Source organism: Phoenix dactylifera, unplaced genomic scaffold, assembly GCF_009389715.1.
Source record: "Phoenix dactylifera cultivar Barhee BC4 unplaced genomic scaffold, palm_55x_up_171113_PBpolish2nd_filt_p 000800F, whole genome shotgun sequence".
Lineage (NCBI taxonomy): Eukaryota > Viridiplantae > Streptophyta > Magnoliopsida > Arecales > Arecaceae > Phoenix > Phoenix dactylifera.
In genome coordinates this window covers 48,515-76,079 of record NW_024068167.1, presented here as the reverse complement: position 1 = coordinate 76,079, position 27,565 = coordinate 48,515, and the positions used below count along the sequence as shown (strand labels likewise).

Below are 27,565 nucleotides of genomic sequence, written 5' to 3'. Positions count from 1 at the left end.
ACCCCTCAGCCTCCCTGGATCTATTTGATGACTGTGGCCGAGTCGCCTTCCAGGACAACTGAGCCAGCCTGCAATACCTGCCTCGCATATCGAAGCCCCGCCCAGGCCGCTCGTAGCTCTGCTCCGGGAACCGAAATGCTGAACAACTGACAGCCCCCTGCTGCCACCACTCTGAAGTGCGGGTCCCGTATCACAAAGCCCGCACCACCCCGCGCTCCTCCATCCAATACTGATCCATCGAAGTTGACCTTGAGGAAACTCGGGAGTGGGGGTTCCCAGGTGAAGAACACCATCTGAGAAACTGCCAGAGCAGAGAGGGAACCCCAAGTGTCCCGAGCTATCAGAGGTCCATCTGAAGAAGGTATGATATCCAATGCCTGTACTCGCGCGAACTCCGCTACAAACCTCGGTGACACCTTACGCTTACCAAAGGTGCGGGCATTCCGGGCCAGTCAGATCTGAATACGGGCTTTTTTTGTATTTACAAATTTACTAGCATTTATACTCCTGGATTCCAGGAAAAATCTTTAATTTTTGCCATATTTTCCACATCCATCCTTCCATTTTTTGGTATTACCAATCCATCCTTCCTTTGCTTGTACGTTACGCGGGGAGTCACGGAGACCTCCTCCCACCCATTCCATACTTTTCTAAAGAGGCGAGGGGTTCGGGTTGTATCACACGCGCTAAAGAATGGTTGATCTTGTTTCGCGATGTCGCCCGTCGGATTGCACTTCGCACAGATCACGACGCAACCATTGCGCAATTGTACGGTGGATTCATGCAAAGGAAGGTGAATCCTTTTTTTGCGAGAAAGATACAACCCTGTTCCACGAGGGAGAGGAACTTTCCCGAACCCGTGTGCGTCGCACTCACGTCAACCAAGTTGGTCGGACTCCTTTCGGTTTTGACCCCCTCCTAGACCCCCAAATCTTGGCCTTCTCCGGCGGAGACGCTAAGCCATGGCGGAGAATTCCTTCCTCGACCCGTCCCCCTTCGACTCCAATCCATCGATGGATGCCTCCTATCCTCCCTTCTTCGATTCGGACCTCACCCTTGACGATCTTCCCCTCCCCGCCGATTTCGGCGAGGATTTCTCCTTTCACGACTTCGACATCAGCCCCGATTTCCCCATCGAGGATTTGCTCCGGTCGCCGGAGGAGCAGCCATTCCCTCCCTCCGGCAATGGATCCCAGTCGCCTAATTCAAACGACGGATCCGGCGTATCCTCCTCCTGCCCGACCTCCGGCCATCAAAGCTCCGATCTTTCCCGGAATAATGGCCCCTCCTCCCCTGACTCCGGCCACTCCGCCGCCTGTTCACCCAATTCCGGCAACTCCTCCGGCGTCACCAGCCAGGAGCTGAAGCTGGAGGATGAGAACAGCAGGTGGAACCTCAAGAGGAAGCAGGACGGAGAGGATGGATGCCCTAACCCTATTGCTAACCCAAACCTTAGGAACAGCAAGTATCAGCGATCGGAGCAGGGGAACTGCGCGAGTGCTTTTAATGCGGGGTGCGAGGAGGAGGAGAAGAGGAAGGCGAGGCTGATGAGGAACAGGGAGAGCGCCCAGCTCTCGAGGCAGCGGAAGAAGCATTACGTCGAGGAGCTGGAGGAGAAGGTGAAGTTGATGCACTCCACGATCAATGAACTGAACACCAAGATCTCGTACATCATGGCAGAGAATGCGAACCTACGGCAGCAATTGGGCGGAAGCAGCGCGAACTGCCCTCCGCCGGGTGTTTATCCTCCGCCACCGATGGCGCCCATGCACTTCCCGTGGATCCCGGGATATGCCGTGAGGCCCCAAGGGTCTCAGGTTCCTTTGGTTCCTATACCTAAATTGAAGCCTCAGCAGCCTGCCTCAGCTTCCAGGGCCAAGAAGTCTGAGAGCAAGAAGAACGAGAGCAAGGTCAAGAAAGTTGCAAGTGTGAGCCTATTGGGGCTTTTGTTTATTTTGCTGTTTTTCAGAAGTATAGTTCCAGGAGTGACTCCTAGGTATGGAGGAGATAGAGATGAAGTATTTGGTGAGTTAGGTGTCGCCAAAGATGGGATTTTTGGTCGGTCTAAAGGAAGCATTTTGAGTGTCAATGGTCGTGGTAGTGGTGTGAATAGTACTGATGAAATTGGATTATGCAATGGAAAGATGGATCTTGGCGAAGGAGGTGTTGATTGGGTCACTCGTAGGAGATGTGAGACTGGAGTGGATGGATCTGTGTTCAAAGTCAAACAGAACTTGAGCGAGACTCTGCCTGCTTTGCTATATGTTCCAAGAAATGGAAAACATGTGAAGATTAATGGAAATTTGATAATCAATTCGGTTCTTGCTAGCGAGAAGGCCATGGCACAAACAAAGTCTAGAGATCAGGTGAGGCAATCGTCAAGTAAAGAAGGTGAAGAGACGGGTCTAGCTATTCCTGATAATGTGGCCTTGGCTTTGGCCCTTTCTAGAAGTGGAAGAGAGGTGGATCAACATTCTAACTCGTATAGGAGCGCAGGTGAACATCAGAGAGCACTTGCTTCTGATTCTGAAGACGTATATGGGGACAATTCAAAGAGAATACCAGCTGATGGACCACTGCATCAATGGTTCCGTGAAGGAATGACAGGTAATAATGGTAGCTGCTTATTTGTTCATCTGCTTTTTTGTTATTGTTGCATTTATAAAATGCATAATGCTTATACAATTTGCATCTTATCTTGTTGTTTTCACACCTAAAGATATCTGTTACCATCTGGTGATAAGGCTCTAGAATTTATTTAGTGAGTCTTCTGCGGAAGAAGGATGAATTTTCAGTGGGGACACCTTAGAAGATATGGTTTGAGAAAACATGGTTAGGTTCTGTTTGCCTTTTTTGATAATTCCTGCTATGCTGTAGCTTGGTCGCGTAGAGTTTGGTATATTCCGTGGTAACAGGCATTCGCCCTGTGTTTGCATGAAGCAGAGTTAAAAGAAGGGCAGTTTTGGGTGCAGGAATGAGGAGACAGTGGAATGTTGATATTCTTGAGATGCCATACTAAGTACTACTTGATGGCATTTTGTTGTTTATTTTTACATTCCATGATGCAAACTAATATTTCTTATTTGATTTAGACGAAGTTATGGTAATTATAACTAATTGTATGAGAAATAAATGCTTACATGTTTTTGGTACTGGGAGTGAATCATGAGTTATGAAGTGGATGTGACACCAAGATAGGATATTCTTGCAACCAAGTTCCATCCCTTCATGTTTCTCTAATCATGGGTTGTGGTTCATGAGAGTTCTTTATGTACTGCTCATGTGAGTTTATCTATGTACTAAAGCAGCAGTAATGGCTATCAAGGAGGAAAGGTGGGCTATGTTTGATCTTCTACATCGAGTCCCCAAGGAATAGAGGATTGCTTATCTCATACCATGAAGCAAATTGAGTCCAAAAGGGTGTATTCTTGTTAGTTTAGAATGAGAATGGTCTTTTTTCCCTCTCTCTTATTTATTTTTCTTTTCTTTCACCCCAGGTTTTTTTGGGGGGGTTTTGGGGGGGGGGGGTGCGGTTGGGGTGGGATTTGGAGTGTGTATGTGTGTGCAGGCACTATATTCAAACCCTAGACATGAGCTTTTTTCAAGGAAAATGCTGAAATTATAGTATTACGCAGATTGAGGATGAGGGTCTTGGCATGTGGAGCATGATATATAAGAGATCATCTTCCAGTAGGATGATTTTATAGTAATTGAGATATTGATTTTATAGTTAATTAGATGGTTGAGACTCTAATTGGAATATTTTTTTGAATGATGTAAGTTATACGAAGATGATCATTATTAAATATCTTCCATTGTTGAAAGGACTATATATGAATTTAGAAGCTGAATTGGGGAGTACTTATAGATGAGAAGTTAAGAGGAGATGTGCTTCCAAATTAAACATGTCCTTTATTCTTTCTTTAATCTCTTGAGAAGTCAATACTGTAATTCTTTATGTAAGATTCCCTTGATTGTAACTAATGTTTGCATCTGGCATAGATTGGATTACCTTGTGAGAACTTCCGTTATATTTTTGATTACACTGCCTTTAGTAGTGAATATTTTTTGTGCTTGAGGACTTGTATGATGCTTTATGATGAAATGGAACAGTCATTGGGCCATATATTTATTGCAATGCCCTTGTTTAACTAGTAATGCTCCTCGTTTTGGACTTTTAGTGGATCCTTCTGACTGCTTCTGCATATGTCACAATGATCATCTTCATTTATAATCACATTGAAATGAGATTGTGCATTAAGTTAATTTATGAAGAAGAGCTGAAATGCTAAATGTGAAAAGATGCCAATTTTGTAAAAAGAAAGCCAAATACAAAAGAATAAGAGTAGCCATCTCTGAAGGAGGCTATTAAACCTTAAAATGTGTAGAAGGCAGCATGTCGTATATTTCTAAACTGAATTCTACTATTATTTTTGACTTTTCAATTGTAATTGAGTGAAGAAATACAGTCTGCCACATCCTTATTTTGGGGTTAGATTGTCTTCAATAAAAATTGTTCTAAATGCTCTTTGATCAGCCTGTAGATATGGATATGGGATGCAGATACTACATGATATGGATACATTAATGCACCAAATATTGCAAAATAGAATACAACATGCCTTGGACACTTAAATGGATAAATGTACAATTATATATTTTATAAAATCATCTAGAAATCATTATGGTTTATCATAACATAGTCCATACTCTATACATTAACATCCATAAACTCCATCATTTAGTTGTCATTCAAATCCATGGACCACAATCTATACTTTATGCAGTGTCATTGACATTGCAAACTCTGAAATTACCAATCCACCATTCAAAGGTCTAGATTCATCAATAGAAAGAAAGAAAGCCCTCCACATCCCTAAAGGTATTTGGAAGTATTCTGATCCTATTTAAAATTTTAAAAGATAGGATATTTTAATAAGTACCAACAATATAAATATTTGTCAAGTATTTGATGTGAGCATGCAATGCAATTTAAGTATCATGCTTCGGACATTGATATCTTTGGCTGTTATAAATGGGAATTTTTCTAAGATTGGGATATGAGTTTGAGTGTTGGTGTTGACCAGGATATTCCTTAGGACCGAAATGCAATTTTATCTGTAGGATGACTTTAATTAGTTTGATCTATGTTAGCGAAATAAAAATATTAAAAAAAGGTTATGTAAGAATAAATAGATGATTATTGGAATAATATAAAATTCTAAATAGATGATTATACTATATCTTTTAACATTATTTGTTGTAAAATTATTAATGGTTCTTGTTTGAGGAGAAAGATCACATTATTCTTGAGTAAGTTTAATCTTGTGAAAAATAACTGTTCTGTGAGATTTTATTTATAAATTATTAGAAAGTTTTGTTACTAATTCATAAATTATGAAATGATGATCATATGTCCAAAATTCCTTCAGACTATGAATACTAGAAGTCAATTATGTAATCGTACTGTTGATATGTGTATCCTGATATTGCTTAAGAATATAAGTTGTTGTTCTGTTTTCTAGCTTATACATGTTTTAGTATGTAAAAGATTCATCAAATCTACTGATAGATTGTTTCATTGCAGTGGGAGATGTTATATGCTTACTACATGCTTATCGTCAATCGAGTCTTGTAGTTCAAAACTTTGCTATATTCATCAATTGTGAAGCTCAGTATGTAATATATTAAAATTCTTCATCAGTTGTAAATCACTCTGTCTGGTTCAGTTGATGCAACATGGCCATAATTAAGTATTTTCTTTGTCTTTGTATTTAGTATTATCATGGCTTTTTTCTGGAGATATTGAACATGATCCCATACAGGCATATACATAAGACATGCATACATGCAGGCATACAAACATACATACAGATAGACGTGAATATGTACGTATGTATAAGCATATAGATGTCTGATTTGCACATGCTTGTGCATGTAGACAACTTCCCACACCCTTGCCTGTTTTGGCACGTGCAGACATATATACGATGTCTGTGCGCCAGTACGTGCATGGCATGCATGTGCAGTGTTTTATTTTTAAAATATAGTTATTTTTGTATATTTCATTACTCTCCCATGGTGAATGGTGTATTTGAAAACCTTGATTTCTTCATGGAGAAACTACTCTATTGTTAAAACTTTTAGCTAATATACTGTAGCTCATGTATATCCCATTGCAGTCCCTTTGCAGGGTTCTTAAATGTTGAGTTGTGATTGTATCTTTTGGCAGGTCCAGGATTAAGTTCCGGCATGTGCACTGAAGTATTCCAGTTTGATGTCTCACCAGCCTCTGCTCCAGGTGGTATCATTCCTGCCCCTAAAATTGTTAATACTCCAGATGCTAATGCTACTGAGAAGCTACACCCATCTGCTCATCCAAGGAAGATGAAGAATAGGAGGATAATGTATCCTGAGCCAATTCCACTCCCTGGAACAACTCTTAATGATACAGAACACTTTGCAGAGCCTTCTAAAAGCAGGAAATTACATGATAACAAATCTGTTTCCTCGGTGGTCGTCTCTGTGCTGGCTGATCCTAGGGAGGCTGGTGATGGGGAGGGTGATGCCAGGATCTCGCCGAAGTCTCTCTCTCGAATCTTTGTTGTTGTGCTTCTTGATAGTGTCAAGTATGTTACTTACTCCTGTGGTCTCCCATTCAAAAGTAGTGGCCCCCATCTTGTAGACTAGCTGTTAGGGACAAGTTATAACTGGATTATATGAAACTCATTGTGAGAATCTGAATATGGTCAGTTTAGTATGGTTGACGTCATTTGACTGACAACTTCTGAAACAAATAGAGCAAATCTGAAAAATTGGAAGGCAAAATCATGACCTTTAACAAATTCTTTATCATTTATTTCGAAATAATTCTTCACTTATTTGGCTAGAAGCCTGTAAGTTTCTCATCCAAGCTAGTTCAGTTGTAAGATTTCTTGCATTTGAGAGCTAACTTGATGCGAGATACTTTTCAAATTTGCCCTTTGATGCATCTTGCATATGAAATATTTATGTTCCATTATTGTCTTGTGCTAAATGTGACAGGCTGTCTATAGGCTTCGTGTGTGGCTGTTCTAAAGTTTCAGGGCTATACCATGAGGTGGTTTGCAACCTCGATGTGCATAAGAAGGGAGAGTTGTAAACTAGGGGTGGCAATTGGGTTGGGTGGGGTTATAAACAAGTTGGGTTAGATTCTGGTTGGGTCAAAAAATTTCAAAACTTGAATCCGATTCGTTTATTAAATAGGTTCAGTTTTGAAACCTGAATTTGTCCTATTTAATAAATAGATTATCTGAACTGATTTGGTTAATCTATTTAATAAACAGATGGCCTGTCTATTCAATCCGACTCGATCTATTTAATATATTTAATAGATGGTGTTGTTGGACCTGCTAACCCAACCTGATCCAATCTATTTATCCCCACATTAAATTTTATATTTGCTCTAAAGTTTAACTTTGAATATTACATGCATTAATACAAAGGATCCAAATCTAAAATATCAACATCAAAACGAGACATGAAAAGCAAGTAAGGTGGCTATAGTATGAATAGAAAACAAAAGAACTCACTTTAGACAACTTAGATTATGATCGCAATGTATAAAAGCAAGCATAGAAACAAATATAACTTCCATAAGACTTCACTCTTCTAGGTAGAATTACAAATAGAAGCAACAAACAGAAACTTCCACTCTTCTAGGTAGAATAACAAATAGAAACAACAAACAGAAACAACTTCGTACAAGTAGGCATCTCCTTACCAATATACCTAGTAGAATAACAAACTACCCAAATAACATTGTACAGATGAAAAAACCTGCAAGTTCGCACCAATATCAACTTCCATTTCACCTTCTTCACATAGCTGCCACTGTTGCAAACCTTGGCTATCTACTTATCTACATGTAAGCTTGTATGTCTTTGCAATTCAGGTGTCTTGGTATATCTTTGCAACATTAAAGGGTACTGACTTATGTATTTTGGACACTGGTATTGCATGAGATCATGAGCTAATGTCATACTTTTAGATGGGAGGCGAAGGTGCTTGTTGCCCAGTGACCTGATGACACCAGACGAGAACTAAAGCCAAGAAACAAGCAAACTAACTAAATAGGAAGACAATAACAAAGTTCCAAGATATAAATAATATAACAGGCTTATAATGCCATTATATGATACTTACATGATCTGTCATTGTAGACATCTATTTATTTTTCCTATTATGCAGAGAAGACCTGAGAAGCAGCTAACAAACTATGACGACATCAAAATTTGATGCAGCTAATATGATACTATGCATATTGTCATATAATGCTAATATGATACTTACATATTTCATATGAGACATCAAAATATGCTCTGTTTATTTTTCCTTTGATGGAGGGAAGACCTAAAATGCAGCTAAACTATGCATTAGTAAGCAGTTGTATGTGCATATTAATTGATAAGAAAGGAAAAGAGATCCAATAATCCAACTTCAAGGAAAGGAACTATGCATATTAAATGATTTGCAAATGCATTAGTAAGAAGTTGTATATGCACCGAGACAAAAATTCAAATAATTACCCAAACACGAGAAAAATTGTTTTATCTTTGTACCTCTTGATCAGCTCTTCGAAGCATGATGCTCATGCATTTGTAGAGATTCAAAATAAGATACAAGTAGATAAACTTGAAATTATAATCTGAACAAACCTGAAATTAAATCTATCATGAAACAAGAACCTAAATTCTAATCATGACTACAATACTAAGCTATCCCTCCCCAAAAAAAATCTACCAAAAGAAACTATCAACTAGCTATAAATATCAACTACTTAGTAATTAATTAATAATTACCATCATAAGTCCATGACAATATCCATCGTCAAACCAGAACAAAAAAGAGTCCCAAACTATGATAACATCCATAGTTAAACTAAAACAAAAGAGTCTCAGACAAAATGCAACATAGCATATCCAACCAAAACATATGGGCAACATAAGTCCAAAAAAGTAACCATGATCAGCTTTCTTTTTGCATTGTTTCCTACTTCAACTTCCCAAATTTAGGTGAACCTATAAGCACAAAATTCAAACAATTAATGAAGAAAACAATAGAAAAAGATGAAACTAGAAAATATTAGCAAATATTAATTAGTAAACCATGATTCATCTCATTGTGCATTGCCATCAATAGTGGTCGAGCATTGAGTTGATTTGGTTTTATTATAGGAACTTGAGTTCATAACATCTTCTACAATCTTACCTAACTAAGATTCCAAAACATCTACATTAAAATATTAAAATAATTAATAATAAATTTATTCAAAAATAATAACAATCTAATCGATGACACGTATAGCTTCTTTCCAAATGCCCAATCTCAAACACAAATCAAGACTGCAACAATATCTGGTTTAAGTGCACTACGATACTTATCAAGTACTTATCCACCAGCATTAAAAGTAGATTCAGAGGTGACAATAGATATTTGAATAATTTAAATATTACGTGCCATAAGAGAAAGTTCAGGATATTAAAGTTGATTGGCTTTCTAAAATCCAAGGATATCCAGATTAGGCTGTCTATCAACTTTAGGCTCATCCAAATATAATTCAATTGAGAATTATATCCAGTAGTCACAAAATCAAAGCCTTGGAATATATTAAATTCCTACATTATTGAAAAAATAAAATAAGTTATTTATCATAAACAATACCATATACAAGTACAATACATTTATTTTGATAAAAAAATTATTTTATGTTACGTTAGAAGCATCCACTTTTCTACATGATTCAAAAGCCTCATAAAAAATACCACTCTCCATGTCTCAATGAGTTAATGTGCTTGTAGTTAGAGCTTTAAGAGAAGTAAGCATAAAAGAAAAAATATACAATCACAGATGTGCATGCTCTCAGTATAACCAGATCCATTAATTTCTGATAACAAAACTCCACAAATTCAAATTTGTACCAGGGTTCCAAAATGACTGCCATGTCCAAGATTAAGCTATGATCTGACCAACATTTTTCAAATTTTTCCTACATCTACCATGATATTCTTTGCATGAAAGCATCTACACTCTACATCAGTAAGCTCAATCAAAAAATCTTGAGAAAAATACAAGTTTGATGTAGGATATCTAACTCATGAAAATACTAAAGTAGCATTATAAAACACACTTAACAACTTATTAATCTTCTAAACTTTTCCCCACTCTTCTTCACATGGACAATGCTTGTAATTATAGTTATTTAATTTCAAATAAAGAAAGGCATGGCGATAAAAGAGAGCACTCACTAGCATAAAAAATGTTGAATTCTATTTTATAGGAACATCTTATCTTAAGTCTTCCTCTACTTTCCAAAGAAAATTGTCTAACACATTCCAAAAATTTTTGTTTCCAAATTTATTAACCTCTCCCATATAATGCTATCTAGGGCTGCAAATGGGTTGGGTCAGATCCTGAGTGACCCTGATCCGACCCGATTTCTTGTTTGGGTCCTAATTTTGGACCCAGACCCGACCCGGTTGAAAATCGGGTCGAGTCCAGATCCGGATCCGGATCTATGTATTTTTATATTCAAAGTTCCACTATATAATAGTAAATAATATCAAATAACTATTGCCCTAATTATTTTTGGAAATGAAAATAGACATTTTACTAGATAAACTATATTTACATATTCAAATTCAACATTCTCTGAAAAAAAATCTGACCCAAAAAAATGGTCGGATCGGGTCCGGGTCCGAGTCGAGATTGGGTGGACCCGACCCAACCCAAAAAATAGAACGGATTTAAATTTAGGATCCGACTCGGCCCTACGGATCCTAAAATTCGGGTCGGGTCGGGTCTTATACAAGTCGAGTCGGGTCGGATCGGGTCACGAGTTGACCCAACCCATTTGCAGCCCTAATGTTATCATAAACCTAGAAGATAGGTTAATCTATCTCCTTTAATCTTTATTGCACAATTAAGTCGAGAATATAAGCACAACATCGGACATGAAAAAAATCATCATTTGAGTAAAATACATTCTTTAAATTAAGTTGGATCTTTAGATGAAAACATCATTTACTGATGCATTATTCAAAATCATGCACTACAATATCTTTTCCATCCTCTAATCAATCAATAAATTATAAATTGTTTCGCATAAATATATGCCATTATGTAAAGGAGGCATGTTAAAAATAATAAAATGGGTGGTTAAACACAAATATCCATTTACAGAAATAGAGGTTCACAAATCTGAAGTCAATCTTATCCTATAAAGGAATTGAATGTAGATACAATATTGATTTTTTTTTTAATACAATTTCAGCAAATCGGCCTTTACAGCGTTCTTTAATACTAACTTGGCGTTCTCGCAAATATAAGCAAACAAAGATCTAATGCTTCATATACAACAAATTGAAATGGTAGATCATACTTAATAATTGCAAAAGTTAGCAATTCATGGAATTTTGCGGGATCAGATTTAGTAGAACACATTGGCCTATACCCTTCAGATTGTGATTAGAACATTTATCATATGTCATGGTTCTTTCTACAACTCTCTAAATGACGTTTTAGATTTTCGATCCCAATCTTACCACCATATAGATATTCTATACCATATTTCTTGCACTTGTATCTTTGGGTTGCCCTAATTACATAAAAAAATAGATAAACAGGTGAAGTTAGCTCTTTTTTTATATACCATGTGTAAAGCCACCTACTACAACTGCAGTAGAATCTAAAGGCATTGATTCATTTGCTCTATCATCATCACTCTCCAACTCTACATTCATGTCGAACTCTTTGTCCATTTATATCATACAATTTAAAATTATATCAAAAGACCAATATAGAAAGAAAATGATTGATTTTGTGGAGAAATTTACAAATGTGTCTAAACATAATTAAAGAAATTAATCATGCTCAAGAAATTAAAGAAATATTTAAGAAACCAACATACATAACCAGAAAATATTTAGAAATCAAAGAAGGGAAGATGAAGGGAAACTCAGCTTCATCACTTAATTTGCAGCTAAAGCAAAAGGGCTGCTATCGGTTGCCTAAAGACGCAGACTATCCAAGATTGGTTGCTATAAAAAATAACCGATTCTTGCTTCACAAATCAGTAAAATCTTATCCAAAAACCATTAACCTTTCAATACAAATATAAAAATAATATCATAACAGTAGCACATAGTCATAGATAGCAGAACTAAATATAAAGACAATGAGAACATATAGAAACAGGCAGCATAACTGAACACATAAATAATGAGAACATATAGTCAAAGACAACAACTAAGATTGTTGAACACATAAACAATGAGAATATATATGACAGAGAGCATTCTTAATTGTTGTAACCTATGATAAGATCATTTGTGCAGCAACTAAGATTGAAACCAAGAAATACATCTTGAGGATAGTTAGAGGAATGTGAAGCTGAGCTAGAATAACATCTGTGGTTAGTGCAAATTTATAATTCTTAACCTAGTAAGGTAGTCATAGTGCATTGAATTCTTTGATTAGGCATTGAATTATATTAAAACCAATGCTCTAGAACTACCCTCTTTGGTTGCTTGCAGTGAGGTTTTTGATAGTAGTGGAGGTGGGGCTGCAAAGATCTGCATGGAAATGAGTGTCCCATTTTGTAGGAAGGTGCTAATGGATCCGCAGCTTTGCAAGGCAGCTGAGAAAGGCCAATCATGTTTTACTGACCAGAAATGCAGTGCAAGTGCACTTGCTCTAAGAAGAATCATGGAGTAACTGGTTGCAACTTAGCAACAGTCGATATGAAATTTTAATATTACATGCTAATGTGCAGCTTGCGTAGTTAGTTTTTATAAAAATTAAACATTGCAACCGACGTAAATTCTATGCCTAATCAACTGATAATTCTTAGGAATTTGAGTGGAGCAACCACAAGGTCATAGTGGAAACTCATAATTCTTTGATTAGGTTTGTTTTGCCTGGATCCTAGACCTAAATAGCAAGGAAATTAAGCATATAAACTAACCTTGGTACCTCATGTTGAAGACTAGGGTTTTCTGGCCCAATATTCTTAATGTTGAAGATTGAGGGTGCCTTGATGCCGTACCAATCTTTTTTCGTAAAAGGATCAAAAACCACACTACAATAGATTCAGCAAATCAAAACCATATTGAGAGATAAAAAGAGAAAAAATAAGAAAGGAGTTGATGTTAGCGAGCATTTTCTTCTTGCCTCTCTTCTTTTCTTGGAGATCCTCTTGTTCTTGCTGAAGGATGGAAAATCGAGAGAAAGAGGTGAGAGATTGGAATAGAAAGGGTTTGAGTCTTTGAGATAAGATATATTGAGGAAGGCGACGGAGATTTTGAGAGAGTTAGGGTTTGAGATGAAAAGTTAGATTTAGAGAAAGACTAGATTTAATCCTCAACCTCAAGCATCAAGATCTCGGCATCTCACCGCTCGTCGGCTCAATCGATGAGGAAAGGAGCTCAACTTTGGTCAATGGAAGGGGTGAAGCGTTAGTTGGGTCGCTTAGTCAAGAGAACTCCATGGACTAGAGGAAAGGAGCTAAAGCCTAAAGAGAAAGAAACACTAGCTAAGGTTGATGGAAGGGGGTGAAGGGTCGGCTAAGTTGATGTAAGGATGTACGCCATAGATAATTAGACCAAGTCAGGTCGGGTCGGATCCACAGCTAAATTTTTTGATGTAAAGGGTCATTTAGGTCGAATCGGGTCTACGTATAATGCAGTCCCAATCCAAAAAATTTGAATCCAATTCGGGTCTGGTTCAAGTCCGAGTCGGGTTGGATTCAAGTCCCATAGAAGAAGTATACCTTGTCAGATACATGTAATTCATTTTGCCTCAAATTCACATGCACATAGTTTTGCCATAAACAATTTATGAACTGCTATCATAAAATCTCCAAAACATATATGAACATGTCCATTATTGCAATCAAATTCCCAAACTAATATATCAACCTCATGGGATTCTTCTTCCACTGTACCTTTAACATGACTATTGGATGGATGCCTGTCTATTTGATGAGCACCGACTCTTCTTTCCTGAAGCTGATCATGATTTTGTGAGAGATACCCTTATGAAAATGGCTGGTCTGAGCTATTACCTTTTTTTTTGCTCTCTCTTTTTTTACTCCTCAATTGGAGGCGGGCCTCAAATTAGATAATTTTTGGGGGCCCAAGTTTAAACATGTGGGTAAGGCAGTTCCGAGCCCCAAATAAAGTGTGCTAACTACTAGCGTGCTCTTAGCTTAAACATGTGGGCAAGGCTATAAAGAAAACGTAAGTAGTTGTAAAAAAGAAGATAGATACATCTAAAATGGACTGCGAATATGCCATCTAAATTGACATTATAAAAATAATGAGTCGAGTCAAATCGGATCGGTTTGAGATACAGTAAACTCAAGCTCGACCCAGAAAATAGAATTGGTCTAATTTGAAAACTCGACTCAGCCTACGAGTTCTTAAAAATGAGTCAAATTAGGTCCAAAATCTGGATCAATCCGATCAATTTGCAGCCTTAAATACAATAAAACGGTATAGGGTGATTTGCTATAATAAACGGTACCTACTTTGTTACAGGGAATTTTGTATACGTCCCCAACCCATACCCGCCTCAAGATAGGCTGAGGCACCCAGACTTGTCATGTGAGTATACTTAAATCTCCAAACCCACCTCACCTCGCCCGGCCTAGAGTTTGACAGGACGGCCTAGGATAGGACAGAGACTATAAAAATTATTTTTATTTCTTATCTCAGCATACAAATCAAACAAGCAAAAAAGGCTGTAACATCAAACCACAACAACTGACATAGCACTAAACAAATTAAGATTTCAAGACAGAATATAAATAAAATATTTAACAATAATATAATCAACAAATAGAAACATTATTCTTAAGAAAAAATACATTAAATTAAGTGCAAAATATTTTATCAAATACAATAGGCCGGGTTTTGGATGGGTATGCCATTACTCTCCGCTGCGAACCTGCTACAGGTTTTATTTTAAACATCCATCCTCACCCGTGACTTTTTAAGTAGGTCAGGTACAACTTGTTCCTTTAGGATTGGTGGGGTCACGACGGTGCAAACTGCCGCTCAAAACCATTCAAAATTGGATTAGGCTAAATTTGCCGTATTCTTTTTTTTTTTTGGAAATAAAAATGGTAATTTATATGGCTCTAATGTAAGAAATTTGCCATACTTTTAGCTAGCGTTCTGGGCTTCTAGAGGCGGCGTCCGCAGTAATTGAACTTACTCCTCCATTGCTGTTACATCGATGCATCAAGAATCGTTGCAATTATTGAGAGAATCAGTTGATTTAGACATCTTCAATGATGTCGTGCTCGGTCCTCGCAGCTTTCACAGACCCTGACTTTGGCTTGGTGGTAGGCGTGGTTGCTCACCGGTAGTGGAGTAGATGTGAAATCGCATGCTTTGGCCTTGAAGAAATGGAGTCTTGCTTGTAGTAAGGATGGTTTCCAGGTGGCGATGGGTTGGAAGAAACTAGCATTTGCATTAGCAGCATTGTGCCAGCCCAATTCATCAGAGAGACACCTAACACAATTTTAACCAATTATGTGAAGACCCATGCCTATTTAGTTTCATATCGGTTACTGGATCAAAAAATCTAAATAATACCTTCCGGCTAACTATTTTGGGTAAGGTACTCGGTTGTGACAAATAGTATCAGAGCGAATCCGGTCCATAATCTATGTGGAATAGAGAGATACTGCAGCACGGATCTATTGAGACTGACCACGGCCTGATCATAGTGTTTGTGATTAGATTTGAATGGATTTGAACCCTTAGCCCGATGAGGACCTGTGCGGACATGTGTTTAGTCCTACATCGGTTATTCGTTGGATAGATCTTGAGTACTTATGCAGGATCAAAAAATCTAAATAATATCTTATGACTAGCTATTTTGAGTGAGGTCATGAGTTGTGATATATCACATCAAAGTAATATGGCTTCTAGCTAATGCCCAGCTCCTTGGAAGCTTAGCCCGTTTTCAAGAACTTCTTTAATGGAAAAACAAATAGAACTTATTATCTAGCCTCTATTGATAAGGATGTTGAGAGATACTTTGTTTAAGTGATGGTTTCTTAGTTCTTAAAGATAAAATTATAACTTAAATTCAATACAAACAAGTGGCCAAGGTTCTTATCTTATGGTAATACCGGGCCTAATGTGTTGGGCATGATACCGAATAGAATAAGACCAGAACCTTTTCTGAGACTGCACTATGTTGGATATGACTCCAATGACCTTAGCATGCAACTTTGGGCAACATCAGGAAAGTAGACCCTAAGCATGCAACTTTGGGCAACATCAAGAAAGTAGATAGATCCTTGGCGTGCAACTTTGAGCCACATCAAGAAAGTACAGTTTTTGGTTGCAAAGTTGGAACGTTGGTGGATCGAGAAAGAATTAGAGACACCCCCTTTGAGTGTTTACATAAATATATTTAATTTTAAAAAATTAAATATATTTAAAGTCTAAATTTATAATATAACAATCCAGAACTTTATCTAAAATAACTAGTCGGAAGGTATTATTTGAATTCCTTGATCCTGTATAAGTACCTAAGATCTACCCACCGAATAACCGATATAGGACTAAACATACGCTCACACAGGTCCTCACATATTCTCTCCGTTTAAATTTTGACGTCCTCATCAGGTTAAGAGTTCAAATCTATTTAAGTCTAATCACAAGCACCACGATCGGCCCGTAGTCAGCCCCAATGAATCCGTGCTGCAGTATTTTTTAGTCCACATAAATTATGGATTAGGTCAACTTTGATACTATTTATAACAACCTATGATCTTATCCATAATGGTTAGCGAGAAGATATTATTTGGGTTCCTTGATTTTGTATAAGTATTTAAGATCTGCCGAGCAAATAACCAATATGAGACTAAACACACGCCTACACATATTCTCACATATAATATATAATAGGTAACAAATTTTTATTTTTCATAATTACCTTAAACGTTATAATTGTGTGCTCTATAATATTGTTAGATATTCCATATGTGTTTGGGCTAGGCCAAACTGACATCTGTGAAATTAATTTTAACAAATCCAATCCCAGGCCAAATCTCTTCTACGTAATAATAAAAAACAAAAAGTTACCAACATTCGGGAGAATTTGGAGCAATATCGAGGTTGTTCCTAACTCTTCCAATCGTTTGACTATTCATTTGGGGTTCCAATTTTCTTTCCTATTTATTTCTAATTGATGTTGTTCTCTCTTCTAAGTTGTAATTTCTTTTATCTATTTTAATAAAAGCTGGCTACCTCCTTTTAGCCTCCCTTTATCATCATAAAAAAAAAAAAATTTGCTTCTGGAGATGGTGTTTGCACCTTTCTAAGTCCTTTGCTTTATTGGTTTGGCTTGCTCCTTTCCACCCTATGATGAATGAAAAGCCTTTTCAGCTACTGAAATTCTCGTGGATCATCAGCATTTGCTCTTAACGTTGATTCAGACATCTTAAATCAAGGTAACTTTCCATCAGATGAATGTATTAAAACATAAATGGAGGCAATGGACTCTTACCACTTTGCCAAGGATGGTTTGGTGATGCCACATAGCCAAAGGTGATGGGAGTCATAGAAGGTGTGGCTTGCTCAGAAGTGGGGGAAGAGATGTCAAGACATGCATGGGCTTGGCCATAATGACATCAGGGTGACGGTTGGTTGACTTGGGTCAAAGAGAGATAGAGAGAGAGATTAGTTGAAGGGCAAATCAAATATAAGTCAAAAGTGTCGGACTAAAATCTCACAAATCACCAATGATATAAAAAAAAAAAAATCTTGTTATAAATTCATATACTCAAGAGGGCTCAAATGAGACATCGCTTCACCGCTATGGAAAATTAGAACTCCTTCTAAAACTAAATTCTTCTTTGGTTATCTCTTATGAACAAGCTGAATACCAAAGATCATCTTTTTAGGAAGCATATATATATCTTCATTCAATACCCTTTTATTTCTTCTATTCGGTATGCTCTTTGCTCTCGCCTTGGGGTACCTACACTAAATCATTGTCCTAAAGACATGCAGCCAGCCATCTTTATCCTTATTGCTGCTATTACGTACCTGGTCCTGCTGGAACGAGAGGAATGCAAGAATTTTCCTTCAAGAAAGCTTATCTCCTACTGCTATAGCTATCAATGGATTAAAAGATTGGTTGGTCCTTTTTGCAGTCATAAGGAACTGCCTGGCTTTTCTACTTGAGCTTGGACTAGTTTTCTTCACAGCTTTTCTACTGGACTCCTGCTGTGATCCTCCAACCGCTATTTCTTCTGGCAGTGGTGCTCTCTTTTGCAAGCATGTAGCTTCAGACTAGCCTTCTATTTATCCATGTTATTATCTACGAGCATTCCCTCAGCTTCTCTATCTTGTAATATGGCTTCTTTCCAAAATTTGGGAGACTATGGTGTCTACTGTCACAGCCCAAACTCCCCCTCACCTCAAAAATAATGTAGGGACATTGCAGGAGAGTTAGCATATGCCACAATTTCTTATGGCTGTGGCTTGTTACCAAGAGCATCTTTTCCTGCAAAAATTAATGGATCTTATTATCTCTTGTCCAAGATCTTGTCCATAAGATCATGAATAAAAAAAAAAGAAGAAGTTGAATTAAGCATGCTTGAAAGAGAAAGTTATAGCATGAATTCGATCCAGTAAGAAAGATACTAAAGAAGTGACCAGTTGGGTGGACATGATATCCCTGTCGGTAGTAAACAGGAAAAGGAAGTAAGTCCAATCCTTCTCCAAGTTACTTTTGCCGACCTTGAAGCAGATATGTGGTGCCATTTGTCTATCTTCGAATTAGAGCCCATGGTACGACTTGCCTACCTCTTGATGGAAAGAAGACATGAATGTTCCGCATGACAATTTGTGCTTAAGCTTCTCAAATGTTCCTCTGCACTTTCACCTGGACCACCTTATCTTCACCACCACCAAGGATGAAGATATCCTTCTCTTGACCAAACCACTACTTCCATCCTTGTTCCCCATTATGGACCTTGTCACACCCATGGACCAAGGTGAAAGCTCTAGTTCTTCCTATGAAGACTTGTTTGGTTCACAGAATTTTTTTTTTTCTTCACTAGAATGCTTTTTCTAAAAAAATGATTCCTAAGTATATTATGCCTGAAAAAATGGTTTTGGCATATTTGGGTTGATCATGAGAAATTAACATATTCCACAATGGCTTATATTTGGTTGGGCATCTACTTTCTTGAGAAAGTTATTAGAAATACGTATTATACTCTTAATAAAGGGAAAGACTTTATTCTTAGATTTTGATGGCTTAAGGATATTTTTGAAAAAAAAGAAACTGTAATTACCAACCGGTGGAAAAGTAGCTTTTTTATATCCTCATGAGTTTTTCTTTTCTATGAAATATTAGAATTTTATTCTCATGAGAATAATACTTTTTCATCTTCCTTCTTTGAAAACTTCAACCAAATAAGAGGCATTTCTTTATTTTTCCGCTGGCTACACTTTTTTGTTTTCTTTTCTTGCAAACTAAATGAGTCCTAATAGAACTCAGCACGACGTAAGGCTCACGTAGGAAGACATTAGAGTCTGGAGTTCTTGATGAATGGCCATAATGCTACGCAGATATCAAAAGAAAGGAGAACAGGGGAGTCATGTTTTAGGGCAGAGAAAAGATAGGCTGTGCCATCTGGCTAGGAGTTATGGATTTGTCAGTCTAAAGCAAACACGGAAACAGGGACCTCAAGAAGGAAAGATAAAAGGCACTTGAGAATTTGGGTTTAATTCAGAGGTAGTTCCTAACCCATCTTAAGCATGTCATTGTTCTCACTGTGCCTTTAGCAATTCCATTGCACATAAGAAGAAGCGTGGATGACAAATATACTTAAAATTTTTGAAGGTACAATCATCTTACGTCTCCCTTACAATAATAATTAAAAGCTCAACCAGTTTTTCCTTATTTTATAAGGGAGCAGCTGTAGCAGTGTGAGATGTGGGAACAAATTATTTGGAGCACTATGGACCTGAAGATACCATGGAGTTCCAGTCTAGCATAAGAATGGATGAAATTCGGCATGCTAGTAAAAGAAACACACATACATCCACACTTTGATTTGCCGAGTTGAACAAACGCATTTATAGCATTATGGACCCAGTGACGCTGGAGTTCCCAGTCTAGCATAAGAATGGATATCGTGGCTTGCTACCAGAAGAAGCAGACCTACTTTGATCTGCCAAGTTGAAACCAATTATTTGGAGCATTATGGACCGAGTGACACTTTGAAGTTCCAGTCTAGTATAAGAAAGGATACACTTTGGCATGCTGACAAATGAAGCCAACCTACTTTGAACTGCCAAGTTGAGACGAATTATTTGAACCATGATGGACCTAATGACAGTATGAAGATCAAGTCTAGTGCAAGAAAAGGATGTATTTTGGCATTCTAACAAAAGAAAAGCACCCACTTTGATATGCCAATCCAGTGTCTGAGCCTCTGAGCCTAACTCACATCACGGCGTGGGGTATCCATGGCTCTGCAGTACAATTGCTGCCGAACAACAGCTAAGTGCTTTAGCTTTTCCAGAACACGTACCCACTGCCCAAATAAATTCATTGAAGGGTCATGAAACGCTGAAGACCGTGACCCTTCATCTCTTTCCTTTGTCCATGGCTCCATGGGCCCAAAACACGCGTACCAGGCTGGACCATAGATAGTGATGTTGGGCAACATTTCATGGTGTCGTAGGAGATTTGTAGACATACTTTGTCTCTAGTCCTTCACCATTGCAGGGGAGGGGCATCTTCATTTAATAGCAGTGGATTCTCTCTCTATATATAGATGGCACCACCACTCATATGCTCAAGGTAAGGAGAGTCACACATTGGCCAAGGCCTTAAGCATTGTTACTTTTCTACTGGGGGAGGTTGGACAGTTCTATCTGTGAGCAATGGCTGAGGATGGAAGAGAGAAGGAGAGGAAGCAGGGTGGTCTCAAGACCATGCCATTTATACTAGGTGAACTATATATGATACAAGTAGTTATTCTCAAACTTCGTTAGTCGATACATCTGTGTTGTCTATTTAGACTCTCCGTTTTCTGGGCTTGTTTTTTTTTGGCTGCAAGGAATCGGATGGGAACTTAATTTGAGCACTAAGTAGGAGTCTAACATCATCCTCAATCACTATCTATCATAGTTCCATAAATCATGCTATTTTAAAGATCGAATGCCGTTATTAGTCTCTCTCATTATTGATCTCCTCTGCTTGACAATGGGTGAGTTCTCTATGGTATTGCACATCTCGCTCCTTCAAAGCAGTATTTTGGGGCTCAGCTGTAAAGTTTATAGGCTTTGGGGATTTTTTTACTTCTTTCTTTCTAACCTCAATTCATGGGAAACTCTATGTAGTCATGCTCTGTTTTCTCTGTTACTCTTAATAGAAGGAATTAGAACAGATGCGACGTCATGATATCTGGCGTTTACGACTTGGTTTCATCATGCCAGGGAAGTGATCTCAACTTTAACAAGTTTTTACATAATCAAAAAAGGAAAAACTCCGACAAACTTTATATTATGGTTCCCCTAGTAGCATTCAACTATTTTCATGGAGCTTAAAGGACATCAATTTCCTTTCATATTTATAAGATTGCTCAATTTATACTTCCATGCAGCAAATGAAATCTGCGACAGATTTGCCACCTCGGGATTCAGTGCAAACAAGATCACATACTTAACCCAGCAGCTTCACATGCCTCTGGTTCAGGCGTCAAACACCCTCACCAACTTTGGTGGCACGTCAAGCCTGACACCTATCGTCGGCGCCCTGATCGCCGACTCCTTCGCCGGCCGCTTCTGGACCATAACTGTAGGCTCCATCATCTATCAGCTTGGAATGATGACCCTCACCATATCAGCCGTCCTCCCGTCGCTCCGCCCGCCAACCTGTTCCCCTCAACAACCATGCCGGCAAGCGTCGTCACTGCAGCTCGCAGTTCTCTATCTCTCACTCCTCTGCACTTCCATTGGCTCTGGCGGCATCCGTCCCTGCGTCGTGGCCTTCGGGGCCGACCAGGTCGAACTCCAGGGGGATGCCGGCCACAAGTGGAACTTCTTTAACCTTTACTTCTTCAGCATGGGGATGCCTGTACTCTTGGCCTTGACTGTGGTGGTGTACATCCAGGAGAATGTGGGCTGGGGCTGGGGCTTTGGCATTCCCACCGTTGCCATGTGCCTCTCTATAATAGCTTTTGTGATAGGTTATCCTCTCTACATTAAGATGAAGCCTGGGGGGAGCCCATTAACCAGGTTAACCCAAGTCCTGGTCGCTGCCTTCAGGAAGAGGGACGTGGTAAAACCTGAGGACCCTAGTCTCCTCTACGAGGATAAGGAGCTGGATGCTGATATCTCTACCACCGGCAGGCTACTTCACACCAACCAGCTTGTGTAAGCCACTGAACACTGAATTTATCAAGAAAATTCCAAGTCTGGGTTAGGGAAGAAAATTAAAAGACATTCAAAGTATTTATCGTATGTGCCAACAAATTCGACAGATTAATACACTAAAAATTATTTGGTACTTGAAAAATAAGAAAAGGTTAGAAGAAGATGATTACTTTCAACTGATTGTGGATACTGCTTGCATGAAGGTTTTTGGATCGAGCAGCGGTGGTGGTGGAGGGTGACATCGAAGAGTCTGGCCAACCGAGGCTCTGGAGGTTATCGACGGTCCACCGCGTGGAGGAGCTCAAGTCCATCATCCGAATGATCCCCATTTGGTCAGTCGGCATCTTTGTGGTGACTGCAGCCTCCCACAGCTACACCTTTGCAATCCAACAGGCACGTTCCATGGACCGCCACCTTACCCCCAAGTTTCAAATCCCCCCAGCCACCATCTCCATCTTCACAGTCATGACCATGCTCCTCAGCTTAGCCTTCTATGATCGGGTCTTCGTCCCGGTGGCTCGTCGGATCACCGGAAAGCCTTCCGGCATCACATACCTTCAGCGCATGGGCATTGGCTTGGCCATCTCCAATTTAGCCAATGTTGCTGCAGCTCTTGTCGAAACCAAGCGGAAGGCGGTCGCGGCGGAGCACGGGCTGCTCGATACGCCGGACGCGACCATTCCAATCAGTGTCTTCTGGTTGGTGCCTCAGTATGCGATCCACGGGCTGGCTGACGCCTTCTCGTCAGTGGCACACATGGAGTTTCTCTATGATCAGTCCCCGGAGAGCATGAGAAGCACGGCAGCCGCTCTGTTCTGGCTTGCGGGATCCCTCGGGAACTACCTGGGGACTTTGCTGGTGACTCTGGTTCATGACTATACTAAGGAAAAGGGGGACTGGCTCCAGGACAACATCAATAGGGGGAAGTTGGATTACTACTACTGGCTTGTGACAGGAATGCAGGTATTCAACCTTGGGTACTATATCATCTGCGCAATGTTTTATACCTTTAAGCCTTTGGAAGTAGCCAAGCCTGAGAACCCTTCGAAAGTTGTGGACGAGGAAGTTGGTGCCAAAGAAGTGGAGTTCAGCAAAGTGGGAACTTAGAGATTGGAAAGATGAAGTTTACCATTGGTGTAGATATTGTTATCCACTGTAGCTAAGTTTTGCCAACAATAATAGTAAGTATATTGTTGGAGGATTAAGTATCGTATATTAAGCATATTACATGCATATAGCCTTAGTGGTATGCTGATCACCTCGTGATCGTTGTAACCACCACGTATGTAATAATTCTCTCTTAATATATTAACATATAGAGAAGGAGAGCTATTAACAATCCAATGGAAGCTCTGTATCTCTTTAAAACTTCCTTGATGCTCTTGCATGTTGTTCAATCCCATGACGTCGTCACGCATCGTTCCCATCACAAGCACCCATTTGCTCTTCGTTCCTCTTGCATCCACCTCCTACCAGTCCTATCAAACCATTGATGAAGAGTATGTTCTCACAAAGCACGTCAGCTGGGCGTGCTCTTACGAAGTTTTCTCAACAGGTTCTCTCCACTAGTTGCATGTATATTGTAACACCCGGTCCTTTGAGAATCAGTCTTGGTCCACTTGAGCAGCCTGGTATTTAATTTAGGTTGCGGCCTAAGCTTGGCTTGAAGTGGGGCCCATATGATCGACCTCAGCAAAAGGAGGAGGCGGACTCCCCCACTCCCCAATCTCCAACAGGGTCTAGGAAAGCTAGCCTCTGCCGCTTATATACCCAATAAAAAGGGAAGTTGCTTAGTGGTCCAAAGTTAGACCCGTTGACTGTTCTTTTAATAAGCGGTCCATTGACATATAAAATGCCATAAGGAGACCAAAATACCCCTGACCTTTTTCCTCTTCCGTCGTTCCTCGTATGCTCTGTGTTCATTTGAACAAGCCCTATTCAAAGTTCACCGATTTCAGCCCTCGTTCATCCCCAATCTTCGTATCCTAATCCTCTCTTCCGACGGAAAAAATTTCATAAAAATCTCGCCCGATTCCGCTTGATTTTTACACCCGGTTTCAAACCCTAGAACTGCAAACCACTTCCCAATGGTACTCGATCTTCCTCTTTTTTCCTATTAAGCCGTTCCCCTTTTGGAAAAGTAGAACCCTTCCGACCCGATTCTGAGGAGCAAGAAGATATTTTCTGTCCGGCCTCAGAGTCGACCTTCGAACCGACTTCGCCCTGTTCGTTTGTAGCGGAAGCTTAGGTGGACATTGGTCTCTCCAACCTTCCCTGAGTCGTCTCTGCATTCCTTCAACAGGTTTGTCACCGCATACTTTCTCGAATAATGTATTGAACACGGACGTGATATGCAGTATTGTACGGCATTCCAGATAGTTGTTGGAATGGTCTAGTGTTTTTGCCGAATTAATGGACAGAGAGGTTGTGGTAGCACATTTGAGATATTTGTTGTGGAAAAATTTTTCTATTCCGTGCTAATTGTGTTATTTGTTTTAGTTTTTAGGATGATTTATTTTTCGTTGATATTATTTAAAATAATAATTTGTAACTATATTTGTGATGCAGAAATCTAAGATGGCCCCAAAGCAGAGTACCGGCAAAAAATTCTCTGTTGGCCTGAGTAATATGGTTAATGGAAGGTATTATTTCGCCCACTTTGTAAATTTTATGGTCATCCTAATCCCATGCATGTCTGATGAACAGAAGGAAAGAATACGTAGCACTCCATTTGGGCACATGCTAGGTCTACCGTATATAAAACAGAGTAGGCCTGTTTTGGACACATTGCTCTTCCTTTAGGATAATGTTGAGGAGGGTTTTTGGTTTGGTAGGATTATAGTACCTTTTGTAGGGACTGATTTCGCACTAATCCTTGGTTTGAGTGTGACGGGTGATGAGGTGCAACTGCGTAGGAAAGGGAGGTTTACGTGTGACCTCATCACCCGATTTTTTGATGGTGACCACCAGAAAGCCAGTAGAGATGCAATTAAAAGTAGATTACAAGTCCTTGTCGGTATGAGCAGTCGACAAGATGTGGAGGATTTTACAAAATTATGAGTTTTTTATTTTTTTGGGACTATCCTCTTCCCAACCGTACGCTACTATGTCCCTAAGACATTATATTCATTTGTTGATGATTTAGACCGCTTAGATTCGTATAGTTGGGGTCTTGTCGTTTTCTCTTTTCTTCGGCAGCAAATACCTAGCCTAGCCGATAGTGTGAAGACTAGAAACATCACAGGCCAAGGGGTTGGTAGATACATGGATGGCTGCACGGTCGCCCTGGTGGTAAGCATCATAAGATGTTTTTTTTTTTAAATTTCATTGTTACGATATATATTATTAGATGTAATTTGATGTTTACAATGCATTTTGGGCAAGTATGGGCTGTTGAGCATGCTAACAGCATTGTTGGAAGGCATCGGCCACCGTTCATGTATCCACGTCTCGTACGCTGGAACAACACCCCATTCCCCCGCAGGGTGGACGTGATTGCGGATGTTATGAAAAATTTAAAACAATTTGAGGTTTGAATGTTGAATTCTTACATTGAAAATATTTTAACTTGTACATAAATTTAACTGTTCGCATGCTTTAGGTTATTGAGAAGCTAGAACCAAGAGAGGAGGAGTTGCACCTTCTCTCGCAAGGAAGGCCACAATTACTACGGCCTGATGAGAGGCATACGGAGACAGAACAGCAACAATCCGTGCATGTCGGAACTCAGGTATTAGCAGCTTACTGTGACATAGCATTTCCAAACATAGTTAAAAGCACTTTTGATTTGGCATGCACTTTTCACTTGCCGGCACATAGTTCAAGTTTGCACACATGGATGTATGCCTACAGTTTGTTCAATTCATACACCACATTCATTATTGTATTGTTTTAGATTTCGTCATCCAGCCAAAGTGATCGACATCCACAGCGGGGAATTCACACACGTATCACAGTGCTTGAGATGTGTTTGCTACAACATGGCTTTAGTTTACCAGACCCTCATCCTATTAGGGATGTTGAGAATACCCGCATAGAACAGCTCGATAAGAGGGTGTCGACAATAGAGAAGGTCCTACGAGATAAGGGCCTTCTGGTTGATGACAAACCTGGGGAGCATGCTACAGTTCCCGCTGAGGTAAGCATGCTTTCTCTGTATAAAGTCTGACAAGTTAACTATCAGTTCTAGTATGAATCGATTTGCTTGATTTAAATATGATCTTCCTTGATTACGTGAAGGAGCATACCACAGTTGATCCATCTATTCACGACGATGCTCTTCAGAAAGATCATATGCAGCATAGTGCTGATTCGGTGGAGGTATGTAATTTTTTGGTACGTAGTATTCGCAGTTTTTAGAATGGTAGTATAAATTGTCTTTGTTGCCCAGATAGACAACCCAAGAGGGGGGTGAATGATAAGTACTTAATAATCTATAATTTAGTTATCTTTCCATAGCACTTATCAATGTTTTTAAACTGATAAATATATATTTTACCATAAAATTAAATAAACATTGAAATGAATTTAAAATATGGTAAGAGGTAAATAATTCTTTTCTCAAGACAGACTCTAAACTTGTCTCTTTCCTAGTTATAATCTTTCATGAAAATATATAAGGAGGAGATTGTGTTGACCCGGTTTGGTAACCTGATAGAATTGTAGTCAAGCTAAGGTTATAATTAAATGGGTTTTGGTCCTGATTCGATCGAAAGTTATAATTTATTTTGTATGGGGCAGAGGTTTGATTAACTCTTTTTATTAGGTCACGGTCCTGTTTTTAGTCTTGTCTAGTCGAGTTCGATCTGAAGCAGCTTAGCAAGAATTAAATTTAAATGACAATGGGCTCAAGGACAAGTCAACCATCATGACCCACCTCAAACCCAAAGTCAATTCCCAACCAATTCCTTACTAGCCTTCATATAAAATTTATAAATTGAAAAAAAAAGAAGATAATTAATATAATAAAATAAATAAAAATAATTTCGGGGAGAATCACTGGATTCACTGTTCATATGAACAGTGTCCCGTAAAAACACTATTCATATGAACAGTGTAAAATAAATAAATAAAATAAATAAATAGATAATAATAAATCCCACTGTTTA

General features: G+C 39.0%; 2 protein-coding genes across 3 annotated transcripts; both read left to right on the top strand.

Moving 5' to 3' along the window:
* The first annotated feature begins 916 nt into the window (after positions 1 to 916).
* Positions 917 to 6,881, top strand: LOC120107222 (bZIP transcription factor 39-like). Its single transcript, XM_039120408.1, has 2 exons — positions 917 to 2,607; positions 6,233 to 6,881. The coding sequence occupies exons 1-2, from the start codon at positions 963 to 965 to the stop codon at positions 6,688 to 6,690; spliced, it is 2,103 nt and encodes a 700-aa protein (XP_038976336.1). The 5' UTR covers positions 917 to 962; the 3' UTR covers positions 6,691 to 6,881.
* A 13,874-nt stretch (positions 6,882 to 20,755) lies between these two features.
* On the top strand, positions 20,756 to 23,825 carry LOC113463716 (protein NRT1/ PTR FAMILY 3.1-like). Of its 2 annotated transcripts, none has more exons than XM_039120399.1 (3): positions 20,756 to 21,030; positions 21,686 to 22,457; positions 22,661 to 23,825. In XM_039120399.1, the coding sequence occupies exons 1-3, from the start codon at positions 20,964 to 20,966 to the stop codon at positions 23,562 to 23,564; spliced, it is 1,743 nt and encodes a 580-aa protein (XP_038976327.1). In that variant the 5' UTR covers positions 20,756 to 20,963; the 3' UTR covers positions 23,565 to 23,825. The 2 variants fall into 2 exon arrangements, with proteins under 2 accessions (XP_038976327.1, XP_038976328.1); XM_039120400.1 differs by having other exon boundaries at positions 20,945 to 21,030; positions 21,140 to 22,457.
* Positions 23,826 to 27,565: the final 3,740 nt, after the last annotated feature.

Coding starts and splice junctions, on each gene's coding strand:
- LOC113463716 (XM_039120399.1), top strand. CDS start 20,964: ATGGCTGAGGATGGAAGAGAGAAGGAGAGGAAGCAGGGTGGTCTCAAG. Junction 21,031..21,685: donor GACCATGCCATTTATACTAG/GTGAACTATATA, acceptor ACTTCCATGCAG/CAAATGAAATCTGCGACAGA. Junction 22,458..22,660: donor CTTCACACCAACCAGCTTGT/GTAAGCCACTGA, acceptor GCTTGCATGAAG/GTTTTTGGATCGAGCAGCGG.
- LOC120107222 (XM_039120408.1), top strand. CDS start 963: ATGGCGGAGAATTCCTTCCTCGACCCGTCCCCCTTCGACTCCAATCCA. Junction 2,608..6,232: donor GTTCCGTGAAGGAATGACAG/GTAATAATGGTA, acceptor ATCTTTTGGCAG/GTCCAGGATTAAGTTCCGGC.